Source organism: Saccopteryx bilineata, chromosome 12 (assembly GCF_036850765.1).
Source record: "Saccopteryx bilineata isolate mSacBil1 chromosome 12, mSacBil1_pri_phased_curated, whole genome shotgun sequence".
Classification (NCBI taxonomy): Eukaryota; Metazoa; Chordata; class Mammalia; order Chiroptera; family Emballonuridae; genus Saccopteryx; species Saccopteryx bilineata.
The window spans coordinates 47,899,597-47,922,532 of NC_089501.1; the positions used below are offsets into that span (position 1 = coordinate 47,899,597).

Genomic DNA, 22,936 nt, shown 5'->3' on the forward strand with positions numbered 1-22,936 from the left:
TGGGGCGGGACTTGTGAGTTACCCGTGAACCCGAGTTAGACTGGTACCTACATCTCAATTGCCGACACCCTCTTCTCAAATTCTGCCCTGAACCCACCTGTAGATGGAATCACTTTTTGGAAGTTTGCCGGAGATGCTTGACTTCCAGAAGGTCTTCCTGGAAACTCTGGAGGATGGGGTTTCAGCGTCATCTGACTTTAACATACTGGAAACCCCCTCACAGTTTAGGGTAAGTATTTTATTTATTTATTTATTTATTTATTTATTTATTTATTTATTTATTTGTATTTTTCTGAAGCTGGAAACGGGGAGAGACAGACTCCCGCATGCGCCCGACCGGGATCCACCTGGCACGCCCACCAGGGGCGACGCTCTGCCCACCAAGGGTCGATGCTCTGCCCCTCCGGGGGGTCACTCTGCTGCGACCAGAGCCACTCTAGCGCCTGGGGCAGAGGCCAAGGAGCCATCCCCAGCGCCCGGGACCATCTTTGCTCCAGTGGAGCCTTGGCTGCGGGAGGGGAAGAGAGAGACAGAGAGGAAGGAGGGGGGGGGGTAGAGAAGCAAATGGGCACTTCTCCTATGTGCCCTGGCCGGGAATCAAACCCGGGTCCCCCACACGCCAGGCCGACGCTCTACCGCTGAGCCAACCGGCCAGGGCTAGGGTAAGTATTTTAGACTTCCGTTTAGAGCAAAGAGCGGTGGGTACAGAGCAGAATTCTCCATTGAAAAAGAATTTGTCGTCCCCAGGCTATTGGCAAGAGAAGGCTAGGCATCCACTGCCCTGTTTGCCTCTGGCAGGTGGTAAAAGTCGGCCACGTTTTTGTGCCGGAGTCCGTGCTCAGGTGACCGGCAGTTTGTGCAGCACGATTCCTGTGGCATGTGCCTGGGTGTTGACCACGTCCGTGCTTTTACACCAGTCTCCTGAGGATGTGCAGGGTGGTGGCTTCTGGCCCAGGGCCGTCTGCTGCGTCTCAGCCCTCATCTCCAAGGTCACGTGACCCTGGGATGGAGAGAGAGGCAGCTTGTCCTGAGAGCTTCTCTCCTATGGAGCCCTGTCTCCAACGTGAGCACCGGCGGGCAGGATGCCCTTCTAGGGAAGGCAAATTGAAGGCAGTACAGAGCGGCCACGGAAGGGCACGGATATCATGTGTCCCAAGCGAAGCAAGTCGGCCCCACTGACTAGCCTCTCAGCTCACTTCTATCCCACTCTGTCAGATGTGTTTGCATGAAACTTTTCTTGTTCTTTCTTCTGCCGGGGAGCTCTCAAACTCCAGACCTGCTGGGGGATGCCCGGCTGTTCTCCGTGTGCCATGCTCCTGGGGAAGTCGGGGCCCATTTTAGTGGTGACTCCCTGAGGCATCGGTGCTCTGGGACCTGAGAGACCGATACCCCGGGGACACCAGAGCCGTCAGGTGCCAGGCCGGGGCCAGCAGACGCTGACTAAACCACGTCCAATGTGACTTCTCTCTCCCTTTCTAGAAATTACTCTTTTCCCTGGGAGGCTCTTTCCTGTACTACGCCGACCACTTCAAACTGTACAGCGGGTTCTGCGCCAATCATATTAAAGTGCAGAAGGTTCTGGAGCGGGGTAAGTAGCTCAGCTCTCAGAGCTGTGCTTTTTGTATTTGTAATTGTTACCGAAGAATACATTTGTGTTTAACAAGGAGGAATAAGAGCAACTTGAATGGATCGTGTTCATTCCCGACCTTGGAACTGACAGACATTAAAGGGAGAGCGTTTGATTTCCGTGTTGGTAAAAGGGAACACGTGTCCTAAGAGCAGCCATGTGGGTTAGCCGTGTGTCACTTAACTGTTCAATTACTTTGTTTCCCGTGTATCAGACACACCTTTTTTCAAAAAATTTGGGGTCTAAAAACTGGGTGCATCTTACACAGGGGTCGTAGATTTTTTTACTTGCATTTCCCGCTTTCTCTTGCTTGTTTCTGGGCTCATTGTTGAAGACAGTGATTCGTCATCAGACACAGATGAAGACAAGCTCATGGATGGGAGTTTTGACAGTGATGAGGACTTGTATGAATTTAATGATGAATAAAACTTAATAACTTTATGTTAATACATTTTATTTTTCTTCAAATTTCGGGACCCCAAATTAAGGTGCGTCTTACAGGTGGGGAAATACGGTACACCTGGATACTTTTTCACCAGATTCCTTGATGTAAAAGTTCCTAGGTGGGGGTAGGAAACATTTGCCGTTTCCTTTATTGTCATCCTTCTTCTTAAGCCTGAGAACCCACTGCAGACACCACCCGCCACAACCCACCGTCAGGCGCACAGCAGTGAGTTAAGTGGGATCAAACCTCTTGGGCGGAACTGGGGAGAAGCACGCTCATCACAGCGCACGTCCTCTCTGAAGTGCCTGTCGGCTCTCCACACGTTGCCATCTGACCTGACTTGAGGGCTTCTCTGGAAGACTTCTGCTTTTCTAAGTCCAAGGAGACTGGGGTGGTCAACCCTCCCCGCTCTTCCCCTCCGGCCACCAGCCAACATGGCTGTGGAGCTGAGCGGGTCACCTGTGGGCTGATGGCTGGTACACCCATCCGCCTGGCCACGCGGCTGCGGGCCGGCCGGTCAGCCAGCTGGAAAGTGGACTCATTTGATGAGGGTCCTGACTTCTTCAGCTGTGGCGGTACCGGAGGGCATCTTGTGCCGCGGTCACCGCCACTGTGGCGTCAGCTGGATGCTCGGTCTGTCCTGTGACGCCCCCACCCAGCGACCATCCTGAGGCCGCTCGCCACCGAGGCTTCCTGCCGTCACGGCACGCCTCTGCAGGGTGAGGTTAGGGTTCCCAGCTGTCCCTCTCAGACGTTTTCCTGTCCCCTTCTTTGGAACTGGCGTTTCCGGTAGCAGGGACAGGAGGGGGAGCGTCAGCAATGGGGCACAGACTCCAGGCGGACGGCCAGGGCAGCGGTGCCTCAGGCGCACGGAGACCACCAGCACGGCTGCTCAGTCCCCCTGCTCCGCTCCCGCGGTGGGAAACGCCGTACGAAAACACACGGATCCTGTGTGGGTGCGTCTGAACTGTCCCCAGGAAAGGTCATGGGGCCACCTGGGGTCTCCCAAGCGCACCTGGAAATAGATGTGAAACTAAGGAAGCTCGAGCTGTTGTGATGTCAGACATTTCCAGGGTAAAAATGACTTCCCCAGGACTCACCAGCCTTCTTCAGCATTACGGAGGACCTCTGTGGTCCACTGTGGTTCGCCGCCTCTCCGGAAGCCGGTGAATCAGAGCTCTCGCCCATGACCATGGCGAATGTTTGAGGACCGTCCTATATTTGAACTTCTTTAGTAGTATCAGCAGGTATTGGCAGCCAAGCTAAACTCCACGCCTCTGCTTCTCTCAGCAAATGCTTCTTCATGGCGCTGTCGGAGAGGGTCCAGGGGGCTCTTCTGTGGAGGGGATGGTCTACTTGGGCTTTCTGGTTTCTCCTGACACTGATAGTGTCTAACCAGCTCCACTGACTCAGGTCAGCCATTTGGTGTAAATCCAGAACTTCGTAGCAGCCTAGAACAGGTTCGAGTTTCAAAATGGAGCTTGGAGTGCTGCGTATTAACCAGCCCAGCCCAAATCTGTCGTCTCTAGTTCTCTAAACAGAGAGGCAACTGCATTGGAGTCCCCTCCCTGCCTACCACTGGTTTGCAAAATTCCTCCTTTGTCCTGAAGAGGAACAAGGACCATCTCCTTAGCCACTCTGGCAGTCACATTCAATGGTACCGCATTTCCCAGAAGTTGTAGGTTTTGCCTTTGTAAAACAAAACCACAAATAAGGGTATAGCTTCACTCAGATTGGCTGAATCCCAAACAGCTGGTCAAGCAGCACCTGGAAGTGGGGTCCAAAGCCGCAGTGGGCGTATCCACAGCCCCGCTCAAAGCTAAACGCACTCGGACTCCTGTGTGCACCCTTCACAATACTCAGACGGAGCTGAGAGGCTTTCTCTGCCCGGAGCGTCTGGAGGTTACATCTGGTAGAAGGGTTAGATTGCTCACCGGTGGAGAAGTGAAGGCTGCCGTGCTTATCCACTTATTTTAAAGGAAAATGAATGCTTTGTGAAGAGCTCTTCAGTGTAGAGAACAAGTAACAATTTGTGCTAGGGCAGTGGGAGAAATACTGGTTTATTTTGCTATGTGAATCTCGTGGGGAGTAGGGTGTAAGGTCTGAATAACACTGTGTTGCGGCTTTAGGGCTGTCTGAAACTCATGTTTTGGGGACCTGTGACGATCTCCCCTGGGCCGGCGTCCCCCCTTGGTATGGGCTGTTTTATTGCGACAGCCTCGTGAGCTCCCTCTGCCCACAGGCTCGGTCACAGCCGGGTGCCTGACCCCGCTGCTGCACTGGGCGCGACTCAGAGTGGCGTTGGGAGGACCGTGGAAGTGGTGGATCTGTAACTCCATGGCAGACAAAACGCAACAGAAGCTCTTCCATCCTGCTTGCTCTTCTAAGCGTCTTCTATCCGTGTGCTTGCAGCTAAAACGGACAAAGCCTTCAAGGCGTTTCTGGACGCCCGGAACCCCACGAAGCAGCACTCGTCCACGCTGGAGTCGTACCTCATCAAGCCCGTGCAGAGGGTGCTCAAGTACCCGCTGCTGCTGCGGGAGCTCGTGTCCCTGACGGACCAGGACAGCGAGGAGCACTACCACCTGACCGGTAAGGGCAGCGGGGCCGGGTCGTACGGTGGCTGCCAAGGCTGGAGGCCGCCCCTCACATTCTCAGGCATTTCTCAGTCCTGCGACTGTTCATCTTAGGCTTAATTTTAACATGTGAAGAAAAGCTAGCTATATGGGCAAAGTACTCGGCAAAACTGATCTCATTGGAGCAAACCCATGCTCACCTGGAGGGACGATGATTCCATTTTCGGTTTGAAAAGAAGGTAATTTAAGCCCAGGGATTGGAAAGGAACTAACTCGGGTCACTGGGTTAGCAGGCTGTGCTGTGAGGGCCGGAGGCTGCTTTCCTGCTCTGTGAAGTCTGGCGGTGTTGGCCGCACACGGTGCTGCCCGCGGACTGTGTTGTGTGAGGCTCCACCTTGTGGACTCTCCGAGCAGAGCCCGGCTCGGAAACCAGATTCCTAATGACAGGTCATGCTTTAAAGCTGATGCCGACATGCCTTCTTGTGTCGCCTTGGGGGTGATCGGTCTAAGAATCAGTTCGTCCGGTACATAAAGCCCCTCTGTGTTGGATTAGAGGGAAATAGTGGCCGTTCTCCACATATCAAAGACAGGAAGTCCAGTTCAACTACATGGAGGCTGAAAAACACCTGGAGGCTGAAAAATGTAATAAGTGCTGCTATTACTGAATTATAAACACCGAGAAGAGTGTAAACTAAACTGGCTCTTTTACTATGACAAGCATACTTTATATCATAAGTAACGAGGACAAAATACGGAAGTTAAATTCTCCAAAGTAAGGGACAGATACGAGTATTCCAAGTACTGGGTATAAAGTTCATTTTGCATGGTCAATTTTTTTTTGACAGACAGAGAGAGGGACAGACAGGGACAGACAGACAGGAAGGGGGAGAGATGAGAAGCATCAATCATCAGGTTTTCATTGCAGCACCTTAGTTGTTCACTGGTTGCTTTCTCATATGTGCCTTGATGGGTCGAGCCAGTGACCCCCTTGCTCAAGCCAGCGACCTTGTGCTCAAGCTGGTAAGCCCATGCTCAAGCCGGTGACCTCAGGGTCTCAAACCTGGGTCCCCTGCATCCCAGTCCAGTGCTCTGTGCACTGCACCACCACCTGGTCAGGCTGCATCAAGTCCGTCTCGAAAAGGGTTCTATTAGACACCCTGCCCTCCAGGTCTCCCTCCAGACTGGGTCAGAGTCCTAAGCCAGAGGAACAAAATACAAGGTGACCTGAAATTTTGCTTTTGAATTTTGACAAAATCATCTTGTCCCTCACAGGCCTGTGTACAAAAAGTTCACAAATGAGCACCATGCATAAATGTAAATAATTTCCCTGGCAATGAAGCATTTTTGCAGAGACATTTGAAGGTTCTTGTTAAAAATTCTTATGGCTCACAATTCCCATAACTGGTCCCGGAGGAGAGGGAAGATTTAACAGCGGGGTGCCGTGGCCAGGCTGGGGTGTCAGTGCTGGTTCCACTCACTTCTCTCTGGGGAAGTCTGGTAGGGTACGGCACCCCTCTGTACCTCAGTTGTCTCATCTGTAAAATGGGATTGATTCCAGTTCCTAGAGTCAAGTGATGGGGACTAAATGAGACGATTCACATCGGTTACCTATCGTAGGGCGTGCTAAATAAAAGTGCTCAATAAATGGTGCCTCTTATTAGTACCGACACCTCCTGCTTCCTTCCTTCTGAACTTACTGCCTCATCTCAAAGAGCATTTGAGCGGGAAGACAGTTCTGTTCCTCATTATGACGACTAGCTTATAATGGATGTTTGCCTCAAATCTGAATAATGCTGCTGTAATAACAGGTCTCGAATCAGGGCATGAACCAAGAGCTTTTCATTCCTGCTGCTGTACAGGATTTAAGACAAACCAGAATTATAAAATGAATATGATTTCATACTTTTCCAGAAGCACTAAAGGCGATGGAGAAAGTAGCAAGCCACATCAACGAGATGCAGAAGATATATGAGGATTACGGGACTGTGTTCGACCAGCTCGTGGCAGAGCAGAGCGGAACAGAGAAGGAGGTCGGTGGGGTTTCTGCGCTCCGAGAGGCTTACTGCACACATTCACTGCGTCTATGGGTGACCTGCAGACTAGGGCACCAAAGACTTCCCTGGAGGAGAAAATGCCTAAAGTTTTCATTTTGATCTTTTTTGTTATTTTTGTATTTTTCTGAAGTGAGAAGCAGGGAGGCAGAGAGACAGACTCCCACATGTGCCCTACCGGGACCCACCTGGCATGCCCACCAGGGGGTGATGCTCTGCCCATCTGGGGTGTTGCTCCGTTGCAACCGGAGCCATTCTAGCACCTGAGGTGGAGGCCATGGATCCAGCCTCAGCGCCCAGGCCAACTTTGCTCCCATGAAGCCTTGGCTGCAAGAGGGGAAGAGAGAGAGAGAGAGAGAGAGAGAGAGAGAGAGAGAGAGAGAAAGGAGAGGGGGAAGGGTAGAGAAGCAAATGGGTGTTTCTCCTGTGTGCCCTGGCCGGGAATCGAACCCAGGACTTCCACACACCAGGCCAAAGCTCTACCAGAGCCAACCTGCTAGGGCCCCTCATATTGATCTTAATGCTCACAATAAGCCAGCTACACAGTGGGGGTGTAAATATAACAAATTCATTACATTAGTTTAATAATGTAACCTTATGTCATGGTAACATTGTACAGAAGAAAATAAGCAAGTACTGCGAGCTCTTCCTCCCTTCCTCCCTTCCCTTGGGCACGGGCACTGGGGGAGAACATCCAGAGGCACGAGCTGGCAGACAGGGTGGGCTGAGGAAGTGGGAGCCTGCACGTGCGGGGAATCGAGGCTGCTCCTCTTCATTTCCTTCTTAGCATGAAGTATTGGTGGCTACCTCCTTATGAAAGTAGTTTTAGTGGAATCTGACAATTTCTGTATTTTTTGTAGCTGATTACTAAATTTAGAATCTTGAGCTTTTAAAGTCTGCCTCTAAGAAGCAATGTAGTTTAAGCAGGAAAAGGCAAGAAGACAGCTGGAATTTAATTACAGTCAGTGTTAATGTTGGTACTTTATTCGCAGGCCTAGTGGGGCTTATGGGGTAGAGAGGAGTAGCTGTGCTGGGTCCTGGGGAAATGTCCACAGAGGCATTGTCACAACATGCAGGGGACCCGGGGGGAGTGTCTCACCACACACAGTATGTGCATTGAAGCAAAATGCCTTCACATGGGCTTGTTTCTAAGCGCTTTATGCTTAGCCCATTTTCAAAACCTGCACTATTGAAGGTCCCATGTTTCCAGGGACCTTAAAAATCAGTGTCCTTACACGTTAGCAGTGACCATACATACGTGATTCACTCTCCAACGTGCAGCTACCTCTGGGGTTTCCTGTTTTCTAGGTAACAGAACTTTCAATGGGAGAGCTTCTGATGCATTCTACAGTCTCCTGGCTGAACCCGTTCCTGTCTCTAGGAAAAGCCAGGAAGGACCTCGAGCTCACAGTATTTGGTTAGTACCCATTCCAAAGACTGGTCACTGCAAGAGGCTGGGAACAGTGAAAAACACATTAAACCCACCAGTCGAGCTAACTGTCAATTTCCAGAAGGAACTAGAATCATGATGTTTCTGATTTAACTATTTAAAACTCCATTGCTCCGCATACTCACGGTCCTGTTCTCACTGTCTGCTGCTTGGCTCAGTGGTTCCCACCAAGTGTGACAGAAATACAGCCCCCGAGGCTATTTTGAAATCTCCTATCTTAATAGTTTGCTGCACTTGAAAATGTCTTACTTCTCACTGAGAGCCGCACAGTGAGTGAGCCACAGTATTCTCTAAGATGAACACCTTGTCCTCAGGCTTCAATAAAACAAACACATGTTTTTTAAACACCAGGATCTACTCCAGGTCATAGCTTTTGAATCAGTAGGCACCTCTGCATGAATTCAAATAGGAACAGAAGGAAGACCACTGAGCCACGCATGTGCGGCGGAGTGAGATCCTGGAGCTTTGTTCTATTAAAACAGCTCTAGTTCAGCCTCGGAAGAGTTAGTATCGAATAATGAAAGAACTTCTCTTTTCTTCTCTTCAGTTTTTAAGAGAGCTGTCATACTGGTTTATAAGGAGAACTGCAAACTGAAAAAGAAATCGGTAAGACGAGAATGAATTTTAATTCAAATACCGTTTCATGGCTGTGCTTTCCTGTTAACGCTGAGCTGAGAATGGGAAGCCTGCTGCGAAACCAGGCACCCACTGATGCTCCTTACTCCTCAGACGCTCAAGTTGGTTTATTCTCCTAGCGAAAGAGGTCTTTATTTTTAAGAGGTGACAGGAATGGGTATATATGCTTTATATGTCTATATTTATATTTAGAAAATTAAATTTAATGGAGTGACACTGATCAGTAAGAGTACATGGGTTTCAGGCCAACATTTCTAGAGACTTTGAACTGTTGATTGTGTTGAGTGCCCATCACCCAAAGCTCATTTCCTGTGTCCGTATTCTTGTCCCTCTTGACTACCTCCCTCCACCGCCTTTTTACAAAGATGTCTGTTTTAAAAGGAGCTGTAGACAAGAGCCGTAGTTGGCCCACACAGAAAATCTGTTTTGTTCCTGAAAACGGCCCAGGTTTGCTCCACACACAAGTCTGGGCAGTTTGGGTTTTCAGATGACTTCTGTCTTGACCCCTGAGAGCCAGCAGTGCATACAGCCAGTGTTGTTCAGCCGCCAGCCCTCTGTACAGTCAGAAATCTCGTGCTAGTGCACGAAAAAGTTGACCGCCCTGAAGCTGTATGAAGGTTACAGACCCAGTGAGCTTAGTCAAACCTGCTTGTGCTCAGGGTGATTTCTGCCTTCGGGGTTCCCGAAATAATTGTTTCACTGGTCCCCGTGTGTAAAAAGGTTGAAACCCACTGCTATAAGCCAGCACTATTCGGAGGGGATGTGAGGACACAGGAGACTTGGTGTCCTTCTTGCTCAGAACCCTAGAGCTCTGCCCCCCCCCCCCCCCAGCCGTGTCCCCGCCCAGCCTGTGCGCTCCCTGGGCGTGCCCAGGCTGACGCATTCCGGCACCCTGACCACCCGTACCGCTGCCCCGGGCTTGGCAGGAGAACGTCAGGTGTCCGTGCTCCGCCCACGTCCGCCTGGTGACAGCCTGCCTTTAACACTTGTCGTGGGGGCTTTCACGTTACAGCCCTCGAACCCCCGGCCTGCACACAGCTCTGCTGACCTGGACCCCTTCAAGTTCCGCTGGCTGACCCCCATCTCCGCCCTGCAAGTCCGACTGGGGAACACAGCAGGTAACTAACTGTCCCCTGAACTTCGAGGCCAGAGACACACGTTACGAGATGCGTTTGGGTTGCGGGGTGACGACACAGGAACGAAGCGTGGGGTTCGTTTTTGATGATTTATAGGCCAGGAAAATGAGGATGTTTCCTTATAGCCTTCTGACGGCTTTCTCAGCCCAACACCTGTCTTCATCATTTCCTATTTCTTCCTATCAACACACTGTTCTTTCTGTCTGATTTCCTTGATACCCTAAAATTTGTTTAAAAAAAAAAAGGTCCAGAGCCCTGGCCGGTTGGCTCAACAGTAGAGCGTCGGCCTAGCGTGCGGAGGACCCGGGTTCGATTCCCGGCCAGGGCACACAGGAGAAGCGCCCATTTGCTTCTCCACCCCTCCGCTGCACTTTCCTCTCTGTCTCTCTCTTCCCCTCCCGCAGCCAAGGCTCCATTGGAGCAAAGATGGCCCGGGCGCTGGGGATGACTCCTTGGCCTCTGCCCCAGGCGCTAGAGTGGCTCTGGTCACAACATGGCGACGCCCAGGAGGGGCAGAGCGTCGCCCCCTGGTGGGCGTGCCGGGTGGATCCCGGTCGGGCGCATGCGGGAGTCTGTCTGACTGTCTCTCCCCGTTTCCAGCTTCAGAAAAATACAAAAAAAAAAAAAAAGTCCACCAATTTAAATCTTGACAAATTTGGATACACCAGAAAATTTGTTAAGATTAAGCCGTATCATAAAGAATGGGAAAAATGAAAAAAACCCAAAAAACCCTTCAATCCTGTAAAACACGGGAGAGCCTTCCGGACCCCGTGACGGCGACCTGCAGGCTCGGTGTGCAGGGACAGTCTCATCCCATGGAGTCCCTCCGGCGCACGCGCACTTCCTACTTCCTGTTCCCGCGAAAGGGTGGGGTTGAAGACAGGACCCATTTGACCCCTTCCCCGCAGCACTGAGTCCAGGGAGAGGGAGGCGGCACTAAAATGGACTGAAAACTTCAGCAGGAAATGTGAAAACGGAAGTTTAACTTTTTGTAACCATCTGTTAAAGTCATACATAGAATGAACCACCTCATGAGAATCAGGGCTGGGAATATTTGACAGAAATGACTGAGGGATGAGTTTTATATTTTTACAAGTGTCCTTAACCAGCCTCCTGGGCAAAGTGGTAGACTCTTGTTCCTCTCGCTTTTACAAGGGACAGAAAACAGTTCCGTCTGGGAGCTGATCCACACCAAGTCCGAGACCGAAGGGAGGCCGGAGACCATCTTCCAGCTGTGCTGCAGGTATGACTGCAGACACGGCCGACGGGGGCGAGGCAGAAGGATGTGCTCATTAGTTTACTGCCCTCCTGAATTCCAATGACTGTAGGACCCCCCCACCCCACCCCAAGGACAACTGTGGCTCTAGTGTCAAATACACTGATTAAAAACCTGCCCTGGCCCTGGCCAGTGGTTCAGTGGATAGAGCGTCAGCCCAGTGTATGGACGTCCCAGGTTCGATTCCCGGTCAGGGCACACAGAAGCGACCATCTGCCTCTCTCCCCTCTCCTTCTCTCCTCCGCCCAGAGCCAGTGCTCGATTGGTTGAGCATGGCCTGGGCACTGAGGATAGTTTGGTACTCCAGCATCGGCCCTAGATGGGGCTGTCGGGTGGATCCGTCGGGGGCCATGTAGGAGTCTGCCTCACTGTCTCCCCTCCTCTCACCTACAACAGAAAACCCCCAAATCTTAGTTCTCCTTTTGCGAGGAGACCGAGGCACACAGAGGTTGAGGACTTGTCAGTCTGTCCTGAGAGTGGTCAGTGCCACAGCAGGAACGGGACAGGCGCAGAGCATGACGACACTGGACATTAATGCTCTTTCCTCTCCCTCCCCATCCCCCAGTGACAGTGAAAGCAAAACCAACATCGTGAAGGTGATCCGATCTATCCTGAGGGAGAACTTCAGGCGTCACATCAAGAGTGAACTGCCCCTGGAGAAGACGTGCAAGGACCGCCCAGGCCCCCTGAAGAACCGCATTCCCGTGTCCGCCAAGTTAGGTGAGAGCCTGGCCAGCCTGGTGCGTGCTCACAGACGCTGGGCGTGTCTGGGCGGAGACGTGCTCCCGTACCACCGGGGTTAGGTCGGCGCTTTGTAACCTACGGGGGGACCGCGAGCTCTAAACCAGACACCCAGGTGCGGTCACACCTAGGGCAGGACTGCCTTTTTTTTTTTTTTTTTTTTCTTTTTAAGCTGGAAACGGGGAGAGATAGTCAGACAGACTCCCCGCATGCGCCCGACCGGGATCCACCCGGCACGCCCACCAGGGGCGAAGCTCTGCCCACCAGGGGGAGATGCTCTGCCCCTCCGGGGCGTCGCTCTGCGGCGACCAGAGCCACTCTAGCGCCTGGGGCAGAGGCCAAGGAGCCACCCCAGCGCCCGGGCCATCTTTGCTCCAATGGAGCCTTGGCTGCGGGAGGGGAAGAGAGAGACAGAGAGGAAGGAGGGGGTGGGGGGTGGAGAAGCAAATGGGCGCTTCTCCTGTGTGCCCTGGCCGGGAATCGAACCCGGGTCCCCCGCACACCAGGCCGACGCTCTACCGCTGAGCCAACCGGCCAGGCCAGGACTGCCTTTAAAGGGCCCTAACCCTGCCTCTTGCCCCCAGACCTCCCTTATGAAACAGCCGCCCCAGCCCAAATCCCCGCCTTGCCACCAGGCGCCACGGGCTGCACTCCCCGCCTGCTTCTCCCGAGGGCACCCAGTGCAGGGACTTGGTTCGCTCTTTGCAGTATTCCCAGTGCTGGGGCATCTACACGGCCAGTACCTAGTGAGTCAAGATCAAGAACCCTCTAAATACCCCTTCTCAGCACTCAGTGGTCCGCAGGTCAGCTGTGCACACTCAGTGGTCCGCAGGTCAGCTGTACAAGTCATGCTGTTCTTAAGCTGAAGCTTAAGTTTTTAGAACCTTCTTTCTATAGTAACTATTTTGTTATCTTCGATCTTATTTTTACTTTTACAAAATGTATATATGTCGTTTTTGGTTAGACTTCTTTGAATTTACTGTATATTTTTCTGTTTTTTTTTTTTCTCTTGCCAAAATAAGTTATGGCCATCAAAATATGCCACTGTTTACAGAACACCAGAGCAGAGAGTCCCCTCCCCTTTCCCCCAAGAGAACCGAATTACAAACACAAGTGATTACATATTCATAGTAAATCTCTGCGAGCTGGTTAGGAATTCCAGCAGACAGTTTTCATGACAGATAAGGAACATTTTTCCTTCTTTTAATTCTGCAGCAAGGGAAATTAAGTAAGCTGAGAAGGTAGGCATAGAAATGTGGTGTAACTTGGTGATCAAATTAGAGGACGTTAGTGAAGAGAAGGAACGTAGATGCTGGGACTAACATTGACAAATAAGAATCCTAGCCCATAGTTTGTTGCTTCTTTTTCTCTAAATGAGCTTTGATAACTGCTCACCTACAAATACCAAACGCCCAATAGCAAGTTTCAGATGAAATCTCTGTGTCTGCAGTGTCCACATGGTCTTTTGCCAAGTCCCAGGACACCTGGTGACTGAAGGGACATAAACCCTCAGCAGTCACGATGGGAACTCGGGTGAGTTCGAGTGCGGAAAGCACGCGCTGTGGCGTCTCTCTGACAAGGGCATGCGCTGTCTCCCTGCAGCGTCCTCCAGGTCCCTGAAAGTCCTCAAGAACTGCAGCAGCAGCGAGTGGCCCGGCGAGCCGGGCAAGGGCAGCTCGCTGGACTCGGACGACGGCAGCCTGAGCAGCGGCACCCAGAGCAGCGGCTGCCCCCCGGCCGGGGCCGGGCAGGACCCCCTGAGACACCCGCACGCCGGCCTGACGGACTTCTCGGACTGTCTCATCAAGGAGAGTGACATTCTGAGCGACGAGGACGAGGACTACCACCCGACCCTGAAGCAGGGCAGCCCGACCAAAGACATCGAGATTCAGTTCCAGAGACTGCGGATCTCCGAGGACCCGGACACGCGCCCGGCGGGCCAGCAGCCGGGCACGGACAGCCAGCCCAAACTGGTCCGGGGGCACTTCTGTGCCATCAAGAGGAAAGCAAACAGCACCAAGAGGGACAGGGGGACGCTGCTGAAGGCACAGACGCGTCACCAGTCCCTCGACAGTCAGTCCGAACGGGCCAGCCTCGACCTCAGTTCGGTGCTTGAGCGAGAATTCAGCGTCCAGAGTTTGACGTCGGTTGTCAATGAGGAGTGTTTTTACGAAGCGGAGAGCCATGGAAAGTCATAGTCGTTCAAGCCAAACATGGATGCAATTGCCCATTTCTCTTTTAAACTGGTGGTAAAGAGGGAATTGCAGAAAACTATCCATTACTGGGCTTTGTACAGTATACATTTCCCCACAAAATAGTTGTAAAGATCTAAGTTATTTTAATTTATTGTGGATCAGAAATCTAGATTAAACTGGTCAGAATTTGTAAATTACTTAGTTTCTATCCCTTTTGAGCAGGCATCAAAATGACTTAGAATCCTAAAACTGCAGTGTAATTATTTTAATTTATGTGGGAAAAGGTGAGGAAGTTGTCATTAATAGCTTTTTAAAAAGGTCTTTTTCTTTTTCAATCCTCTGGGCATTTCCTTGCGCTATTAGGTTCTGCGCTATTTAAGCATATTTAAGTTATTTTACTGTGGGCTGGGCACAGTGCAGGTGTGTCCTTTCTGAAGGCTGTACTCGCTGCCGTTGACAGTAAACACGTCATTATCTATGCAGTATGTATTAAAAAGAAAGCTTGTACTGTAACTTGATATTTATTTTCTTTACCAAGCTGTACAGTAAACGGGCAGTGAGTCCCTCTGGTCACTGGTACTGTTGTCATTCTGTACAAGGGCAGAGCACACGGGCAGGGCGCCCGGCCTCGTGAAAACCAGCGTCCGGTAAGCTGTGGCCCGGGGCGGGCAGCTACAGTCTGTGGCTGTCCCTGGCCACCTCTTCCTCCTGGTTTCTGCACTTACTTCTCTTGAGCTCTTCTCTGAAATTATAAGCAAAGAGGTGCGGGTCCTCGTCACACATTTTCCGGTACACGTCACAGAGGCTCCTGAAATGCGAGATGGAGAGCTGGCGGGGGCGGAGGGTGGGGTCCACGTCTGCCAGCTGCAGCAGGCGCCCCGTGCTGTCCAGGCGCTGGGCTTCAGGGAACAGCATTCTAGGAAGAGGAAAAGAAATCAGAATTTTACTTCATAAATTCTGCAAATCACGATGCTTCCTACCCTCATTTGAAAATGACGTGGTTCGGACAACCTGAGGGTGGAGGTGGCAGTGGAGCCTTGGTGGCGTCCTGCAGGGCTCCTGGCCAAGGAGGACTTCAGTCCCGTCGCCAGGCCGCAGGGATGGCCACTGGGCAGCACTGACCGCACCTGCGAGATGCGTCCATGGGACAGTGGTTCCCAGAGCTCGCTCAATCCGTGCATCGTTAAGGTGAGTTTGACATCCAGTCAGGTGCATTCTTAGAAATGTAAGTATCATTTCCCTCACTTTGTAAATGAAAGTTGTCTATTCTTGTGTGATATATCATCAGTTTTGATTCTCTATAATTGAATGTAGGTTTTCAAACTCTTCACCCCAAAAGAATGAACTTCCTGGTGGTTATAAAACGTTTGGTGTGAACATACAAATAATTATTTCCCGTCTTTAAGACAACTTGAATGTCTTTAGCGTTGATGTGAGGCATATCTTTTACATCTCACTAACCGGGTTCCTGTTTTAAAATGACCAGCAAAGCTAGCACAGATACCGGAAAGCTTCCCCAGGATCTGATCTCGCGAGTCTGAGAGGCTGTACAGAGGTCACCCGGGGGCTCGTGGTGTCTGCACTGCAGCCGACGGTGCCCTTGGTGCAGGGTGCGTGTCCCCACGCCCACAGGGGAGCAGACTGACACCTGCGAGTTCGTTTCATGGCAAGGGGGGTCTGTCTAATCGACCATGGTATGACCGGTGGACACCAACAGGTCAAAGCAGGGCTCACCCCTTGGTCTGTATCTGCCCAGGGTTCTGTGTCTGTGAAATGAATGGGACCCGTCACTTGATTAGGGCTCTGTCTTGGAAACACTGGCTCAGGCCAATTCCAGATTTTCCAAAAGTAGGATATACTTTTTGTGTGTCCCCCAGCGAATCAGGGCTATCCTATAGGTCACATCCTGCGTGAAGGGTGTTCTAGTCATCAGGTACTGCATCCTGGCCGGGGCTGCAGCCCACCAGACGTGTGCCTGCCTTCTGACTGGTGCCAGGTAGCCGGTGGCATCCCTATCACTACCGGTGGCCTCAGTCTGCTAGACAAGCAGGGACTATCTGGTAAAGGACGAAAACTAGGCCAATTAAGGTCGACAAGTGGCAGGCTGGGGATTTGCCCTCAGCTGTCTTAAATCCTCAACAACGAGTTTTGTGGATGGCAATGCGCTACAGGGACAGTTCCCAGCCCAGAACGAGAGAGAATCAAGATGGGACGGTGAGGTCAGGACAATGAGCAATGTGGCCGGGCTGGAGCAGCCCCACAGACAGGTAGATGCTGACCACGGCAGATGGGACTCGAAACCCCCCACGGTTTCCTGCTTTCTCACTAAGGTTAAGTGGGCCTGATGCAGCATTTTCTCGGCTGTCGTGGTGTGTAAAACATCACTGTTATCATATGGGCCTGTCGCGGCACCCGGCCTCCATGCCAGCACGCTCGGTCTGGGCTTCTTGACGGCGCCCGCATGCCCGTGCAGAGCAGGTGGGCAGGGCAGAACAAAGGAGCTCTCCGCTATAGAAACGGGCCAGCACAACTCTCTGACACCACTGTGGCTGCTGACAAGGACGACTGCTTCCTAGTTCTGCGTCCCTGAAGAAGAGAGACAGTGACTTGGTGGAAGAAAGCAGCTCAGGGGAGCGATGTCAGAGAAATGGGTGGAGTGAGAGAGAACCTTGATCTCTCCCCTTAAAATCTCAACAGTTTGAGCAGTAATAACCCAGCAAAGGAGCCCCAGCTGGGCTCCCAGGCATGCCTGAACAATCTGTGCACTGAACTAGAGGGGGCAGGAGTGACGGGGGGGGGGGGGGCACGAGGACACAGCCCCTCCACCTGCCGAGCACTAGGCGGGAACTCGGAGCCGTGCTAACCCTAAGCAGCTGCCGAGCGCGGGGACAGGGCAGAAGCTGGAACTCCGGGCCACGGCCAGGGCTCCCACGGCCTGCACACAGCCTGCCCTCAGGACAGAGACAGAGATACAGAGGGCAGCCCCCTCTGACCTCTCAACCTCACTTCCCCCGTTCCCGGTAAGAGCAACAGCGGCACATCCTAGATCCTAGAAGGAATTCTGCAGAAGCACTGCCTCCCCTGAAGAGCAGCGGTGCTCTGGGCCCTGGTCTGCTGGCACACAGGGAAGCACAGGCACGGTCTGAACCAAGCACGCAATAAAGCCCTCAGCCAGCCACACCCCAGCACAGCTGCAGCAACTGTGGGTCAGCTGGGGGATTTCACAGCGCTAACGCTTGTACTCCAGCGCCATCTGCTGGAAAATAATAGGAATACTCTTGCTAGTGCAATACTAAGAAACTGCCACTCACAAATATCTTCTAGGCAGAGAAAGGGTCCTTCCAATACCATGAACAACCAAGTAAGAGACACAGCACGGAAAGAAAATGGAAAATCTCCAGAAAACAATTTCAATCACATCAAAACTTAGGAGTTAAATGACAGAAAATTCAAAACTGAAGTTCTGAAAATACTGATAGGCAATCTAATGGACTCAGAAAACAAAAGAAATACTTCACCAAAAAGACTGAAACTTTAAAAAGGACCAAACAAATCCTGGAAATGAACTCAATATGTGAACTGAAAAATGAACTAACACATTTAGCTAATAGAACTGGACACGTAGAGCTTCAGCCCAGCATGCGGAAGTCCCGGGTTTAATTCCTGGCCAGGGCACAATAGAAGAGGTACCCATCTGCTTCTCCACCCCTCCCCCTCTCCTTCTTCACCCCTCCTCCTCTCCTTCCTCTCTCTCTCTTCCTCTCCTGCAGCCAAGGCTCCATTGGTGCAAAGTTGGCCCTGACACTGAGGATGGCTCCATGGCCTCCGTATCAGGCACTAGAATGGCTCCAGTTGCTACGAAGCAACGCCCTAGATCAGGGGTCTCAAACTCAACTCAGCATGTGGGCCGCAGAGCAAGATCACAGCCGTTCGGCGGGCTGCACTAGGTCTACAAAAGGCAACTGTTACGCAACACTTTTCAGTGTCACAAAACAACCAGAAACTAGTTCGCATCACAACTGCTGTTAACTAAGCTAATATCTAGCTAGGATGCTAGAGAAATGAAAAATACAAGTAGGCCCCTAGGCTTACTTAATTTTATCCAAAATATTTTGAACTTCGTGGATTAGTCTGCGGGCCGCACAAAATTGTTCGGCGGGCCGCGAGTTTGAGACCCCTGCCCTAGATGGGCAGAGCATCGCCCCCTGGTGAGCATGCTGGGTGGATCCTGGTCAGGTGCATGCAGAAGTCTGTCTCTCTGCCTCCCGGCTTCTCACTTCAGAAAAATACAAAAATAAAATAAAAATATAAAAAAATATTGTATGCCATCAATACTTGAATGAAAAAAAAATTAAACCCCACACATTTAGTGTCAGAAATACCCAGTCAACAGTTCTGGTGGTCTAAGTCCTGAATGAGAAATATACCATGACTTTCCCAGGACACGGTCATTATCATACGATCGGCAGTTTCAGGTTGTACTTATGACTAAACCAAACCAAACCAAACCTGTAAGTGGCAGCTGAGGTTAAATCAAGGTTCTGGTCTTCCCCGTGGCAGTCAAGGTTTGTGCGTCACAGGATTTGAACTGAGAATGGTATTTATAAATAGCTTGAAGAATTATGAAAAACAAAGTTCTTCATCGTGAAAAAGTGATTGAGGATTTTATAACGAGTGTACGGAAAGTGAAAGAAAGCATTCTTACCCAAGTCCTCGGTGGCAGTATTTCCTCCGGAACTGAAACACGTTCTGAACGACTTTCTCCACCAGCTTGAATGGCTGCTCTATCCTGGGCTGCGTCAGGGGGGTGAAGTGTACCACGCCCACATCCACCTTCATTGGAAGCAAACACACAGCATTTGGTTGTGCGGTGTACAGCACCATGAACCATTTGTCTTTGTGAAACGAGGGAGGGCAGTGGAGAGCATGGCTTTCATAATTAAGCCTTGGCGGGCGTGCGGGTTCGCGTGCTCTGGGCGCGGAGGGTGCTGTGTCTGCTGCGTCTGCATTTGAGCCCACTCAGGAATCACAGCAGGCTGCGTCTGCTCCGCGGCCACATCCGCCAGACCTGCGCCTGGTGATCGCTTCCTTTATAAATGCAGTTTTACAACAGCCTTGCAGATCAATCCAAATAATCATTAAAGTCAAAGGGCAGAGGACAGATCGCATTAGAATATTTTATTAGCTTCTGAAAGAGTGAAAAATAAGTTGCAGCAGCAGTCCTAAGACTGGGCTCACCACACAGAGGGAAGGCGGATGGGCCGCCAGGGGCCACTGAGCGTTCAGTTCCCCAGAACGCCCATCAATTAGGACACCGCTTATTTTGGGCACAGACACCGATTCAATTCACGAGCGTCGTTGCTCAGCCACATAACTTTCTGGCAGCAACTTTAAATGCACAGGCTGAGTCCAAATAATAAAGGAAACCATCAAAAATGTCACTGTTTCGGTGTTAAGCTGCTACCAGCTGTCGAGATTCTTCAATTACCAGAAAATATAACTTTTCAGGTGTATCTGGTAAGAGATTTATAGCCTGGGTCTAAAAATGGACTCATGGTGATTCATAAGGATATATTCAAAATAACAAAGGAAAAATCCTGGAAGCCCAGACAAGGGGAGAGTGAGAGGCACACGCGATGCCTGACAGAGACCACGATCCGGGCAATGGGAGTCTGTTCACACTGACAGAGCAGCATCTCTCAGCAGCTGTTAAACTTGCTACTGAAAACATCACGCAGGCTCCACAAAGGCTAAGCAAGTACAGCGATTTATGGAGTGTGGATTGTACCGCTGCTTTTTTTTTTTTTTTTTTGGTATTTTTCCGAAGCTGGAAACGGGGAGGCAGTCTGACAGACTGCTGCATGCACCCGACCGGGATCCACCCAGCACGCCCACCAGGGGGCCATGCTCTGCCCATCTGGGGAGTTGCTCTGTTGCAACCAGAGCCATTCCAGAGCCATGGAGCCATCCTCAGCACCCAGGCAAACCCTGCTCCAGCCTGACCTGTGGTGGCGCAGTGGATAAAGCGTCAACCTGGAAACACTGAGGTTGCCGGTTCAAAACCCTGGCTTGCCTGGTCAAGGCACATATGGGAGTTGATGCTTTCTGCTCCTCTCCCTTCTCTCTCTCTCTCTCTTCCCCCCTCCTCTCTAAAATGAATAAATTTAAAAAAAAATTAAAAAAAAAAACCTTGCTCCAATGGAGCCTTGGCTGCAGGAGGGAAAGAGAGAGGAAGGAGAGGGGGAGGGGTGGAGAAGCAGATGGGCGCTTCTTCCTGTGTGCCCTGGCCGGGAATCGAACCCGGGACTTCTACACGCCAGGCCAACGTTCTACCACTGAGCCAACTGGCCAGGGCCTTGTACAAGTGCTTTTTAAAAGGACTTCTCTCTTTTAAATTCTGTTGGGCTTACCATGTTCTTTTAGGACTTGCTTGCTGCTAAAGAATCCTGTGGCTACAAAACTCCTGAAAACTGGCCTGCATTGTATGATGACAGGGAACTGTTTTTGTTTCTAGGTGGGAGGACAAATACTTGCCTGATTCTTTAGCAGCAAGCAAGTCCTAAGAGAACATGAGACTCTTTGGACAAGAAAATAAAATGATGGAAGAGGTGCCCAGCATCAGGCGGTGCAGACAGGTTTTTGGAGGAGCCCGCGGTGTTTGTCCTAGGGGTCCGCGCTGCCTGGCTGGCGGGCTGACCCACCAGGCCTGCCCGCCCTCCCTGAACAGTCACTGCTCCTGTCCCCGAAAGGTTTCGGTGAGCTATGGCTGCACCTACTGTACACAACCAGCAGTGAAGAGTCTGCCGGTGGGGCCAGTGGGCCGTGTGGCCGGCGGAAGGGACGGTTCTGAGCAGCAGAGTGAGAACTGCCTGCGGATGGCCTGCAGGCGACTCTAGGGAAGGTTACGCCCCTTTGGTGGAAGAGCCCTTACTCCCTGCAGAGTGACTATCTGAAGACGATGTTACATGTTCTCATTGAATTTTAAGTTTTCAAATCATGTTCTATACGTTGCTTATTCAGTGTCACCAAGTTTTGTAACAGGTATGTCCCGCAGGAAACTCAGTGCTTTGGTTGAAAGGCCAGGGCTTACCTAGACCTTCACAGAAGTACCACAGCTCAGCGTGCAGGGGTCTCAGAGGGGTGTGTGATCAATACAGGGAAGAGAGGACCAAGAGGGCAAGGCACCGCGGACAGAGCTGCCACAGGGTCTGAGGAGCAGGAGCACTACTGAATGACAGCTCCTCTCAAAGCACTTCTGTGGAGGGGGAAGCAGAGAGACTCGAGGGCTGGGGAGAAGGGGACAGAGGCCCAACCACACACTGATGACTCTAAACGTCTGATCCTGCTCGTGAACTCAGAAGTGTCATTCTACCTCCCGTCCTGCTGATCTGGGGCAGGGAAGAGAACCCCACTGTCGGGGAAGGTTCTAGACCATTCCCCAGACCCTGCCCCACCCCGTCACTCCGTGCCGTTCCTGACAGTCCTGTCCCTACCCACCTCCTGCCACCCTCCACGACTCAACGCCTTCTGTCCCTTCCCTGCAACTTGCTCTCACGACCCAGAGTCGGTTCTGAAAGGGGTTCTTCCGTCACTGTGCCACCCAGTGGCCTGCCAGTCTCCAGAGAAAAGAATCTCTCAGTAAAATGAGATAAACTTAAGCCCTACTTAACCCTAAACCCATGAAATATCAAAACTCCAATGTTGCGATACCACTGAGACCAAACACACAAATACAGGGACTGAGGCTTTCCCCTTCCAGCCCGAAACTGCCGCTTCCAGCTTCCCTGGGTTTAAAAACGCCCGACCTCACTCCCCCGCGATGCAGCTGGTGTCTGCAAATACAGGAACTGCCTAACAATTGCCCGAATAAAGTTTTAAAGCCCTGCGCAAATACAGCAGCGCCCGTGTCAACTGTAGCAGTAGACTTCTCAAGTTTGAGTTTTGGTACCCTGTTGGCTAACAGTCTGTTGCAGCTAAAAAAAAAAAAAGATCTCTACTCATAATCGAAGACAGTTACACTTAGAAGGGGACCCTGCACAAGGCACTGAAGGAAGGCTCTTCCAGGAATGTGTCCTGCTTCTCTGAGGAATCTCTGCCACCTGACCACCCTCCGCCCGGCCCCGCCCCCCACAGCACTTCTCCCAATCACCCTGAATGACGGAGCCCATTTTCTATGAAACCACAGGAAAGCTCTGGGTAACTCTGGTAACAGATACACAAACACAAATGCTTTTCACTTATAATTGAATGCTTATTTAAAATTACCACTATTTTTTCCTTCTTCGCTTTGAAGTCTATTAAAGGGTTTGATTACAAAAAGGAAGTCAGTACACAGGGACTGATGCACTTAGATTCCTGCTCGATGTTGCCAGCCCTTTTCCAACTCAAGTCTATCAGCACACCGAAATGACTAAACCTTCAAATTGAGGGGTTTACAGTGAATGTAAATAGATGCCTCTCAAATCCAGAATAATGTCAGTGCTGTTCCAAGCTGAGATTATGTTTCTCAACATCAGCAGCCTTGGCTACAACAGGCTGGAGGCAGACGTTCATTTGCAAGGCCAGGAGGTCTAGGACATGACTGACTGTGAGCTCATAAGACACCTGGGGTAAGAAGCTATGAAGTCTCAAAGCTTAGATACTGTCAACTCAGATCTTGAATCAGCATGACATGGAGAACCCTGAAGAATGCATGTCCCCGTCCTAACTTTGAGATGATCATATTGGCCACTGGCAAACGTGCATATAAATATATTAACTCAAAATGAGACAAATATATTAATTTAAAATGGCCAAAAAGACT

At 51.1% G+C, this 22,936-nt stretch overlaps 2 protein-coding genes across 7 annotated transcripts in view; one reads left to right on the top strand and one right to left on the bottom strand.

Moving 5' to 3' along the window:
- TIAM2 (TIAM Rac1 associated GEF 2) overlaps positions 1 to 14,495 on the top strand; it is a 106,442-nt gene extending 91,947 nt beyond the window's left edge. For all 4 annotated transcript variants that reach the window (XM_066247828.1, XM_066247830.1, XM_066247831.1 and 1 more), the window contains 10 exons: positions 104 to 229; positions 1,480 to 1,588; positions 4,485 to 4,664; positions 6,560 to 6,678; positions 8,008 to 8,116; positions 8,697 to 8,755; positions 9,798 to 9,903; positions 11,077 to 11,164; positions 11,763 to 11,917; positions 13,541 to 14,495. In XM_066247828.1, coding sequence (XP_066103925.1) covers positions 104 to 229; positions 1,480 to 1,588; positions 4,485 to 4,664; positions 6,560 to 6,678; positions 8,008 to 8,116; positions 8,697 to 8,755; positions 9,798 to 9,903; positions 11,077 to 11,164; positions 11,763 to 11,917; positions 13,541 to 14,136 — 1,647 coding nt within the window. In that variant the 3' untranslated portion in view covers positions 14,137 to 14,495. The remainder of the gene's footprint in view (positions 1 to 103; positions 230 to 1,479; positions 1,589 to 4,484; positions 4,665 to 6,559; positions 6,679 to 8,007; positions 8,117 to 8,696; positions 8,756 to 9,797; positions 9,904 to 11,076; positions 11,165 to 11,762; positions 11,918 to 13,540) is intronic.
- Positions 14,496 to 14,635: 140 nt separating this feature from the next.
- The window catches only part of TFB1M (transcription factor B1, mitochondrial), a 49,292-nt gene continuing 40,991 nt past the window's right edge, over positions 14,636 to 22,936 (bottom strand). For all 3 annotated transcript variants that reach the window (XM_066247841.1, XM_066247840.1, XM_066247839.1), the window contains 2 exons: positions 18,839 to 18,966; positions 14,636 to 15,049 (listed from right to left, as the gene is read on the bottom strand). In XM_066247841.1, the coding sequence (XP_066103938.1) occupies positions 14,806 to 15,049; positions 18,839 to 18,966 (372 nt within the window). In that variant the 3' untranslated portion in view covers positions 14,636 to 14,805. The remainder of the gene's footprint in view (positions 15,050 to 18,838; positions 18,967 to 22,936) is intronic.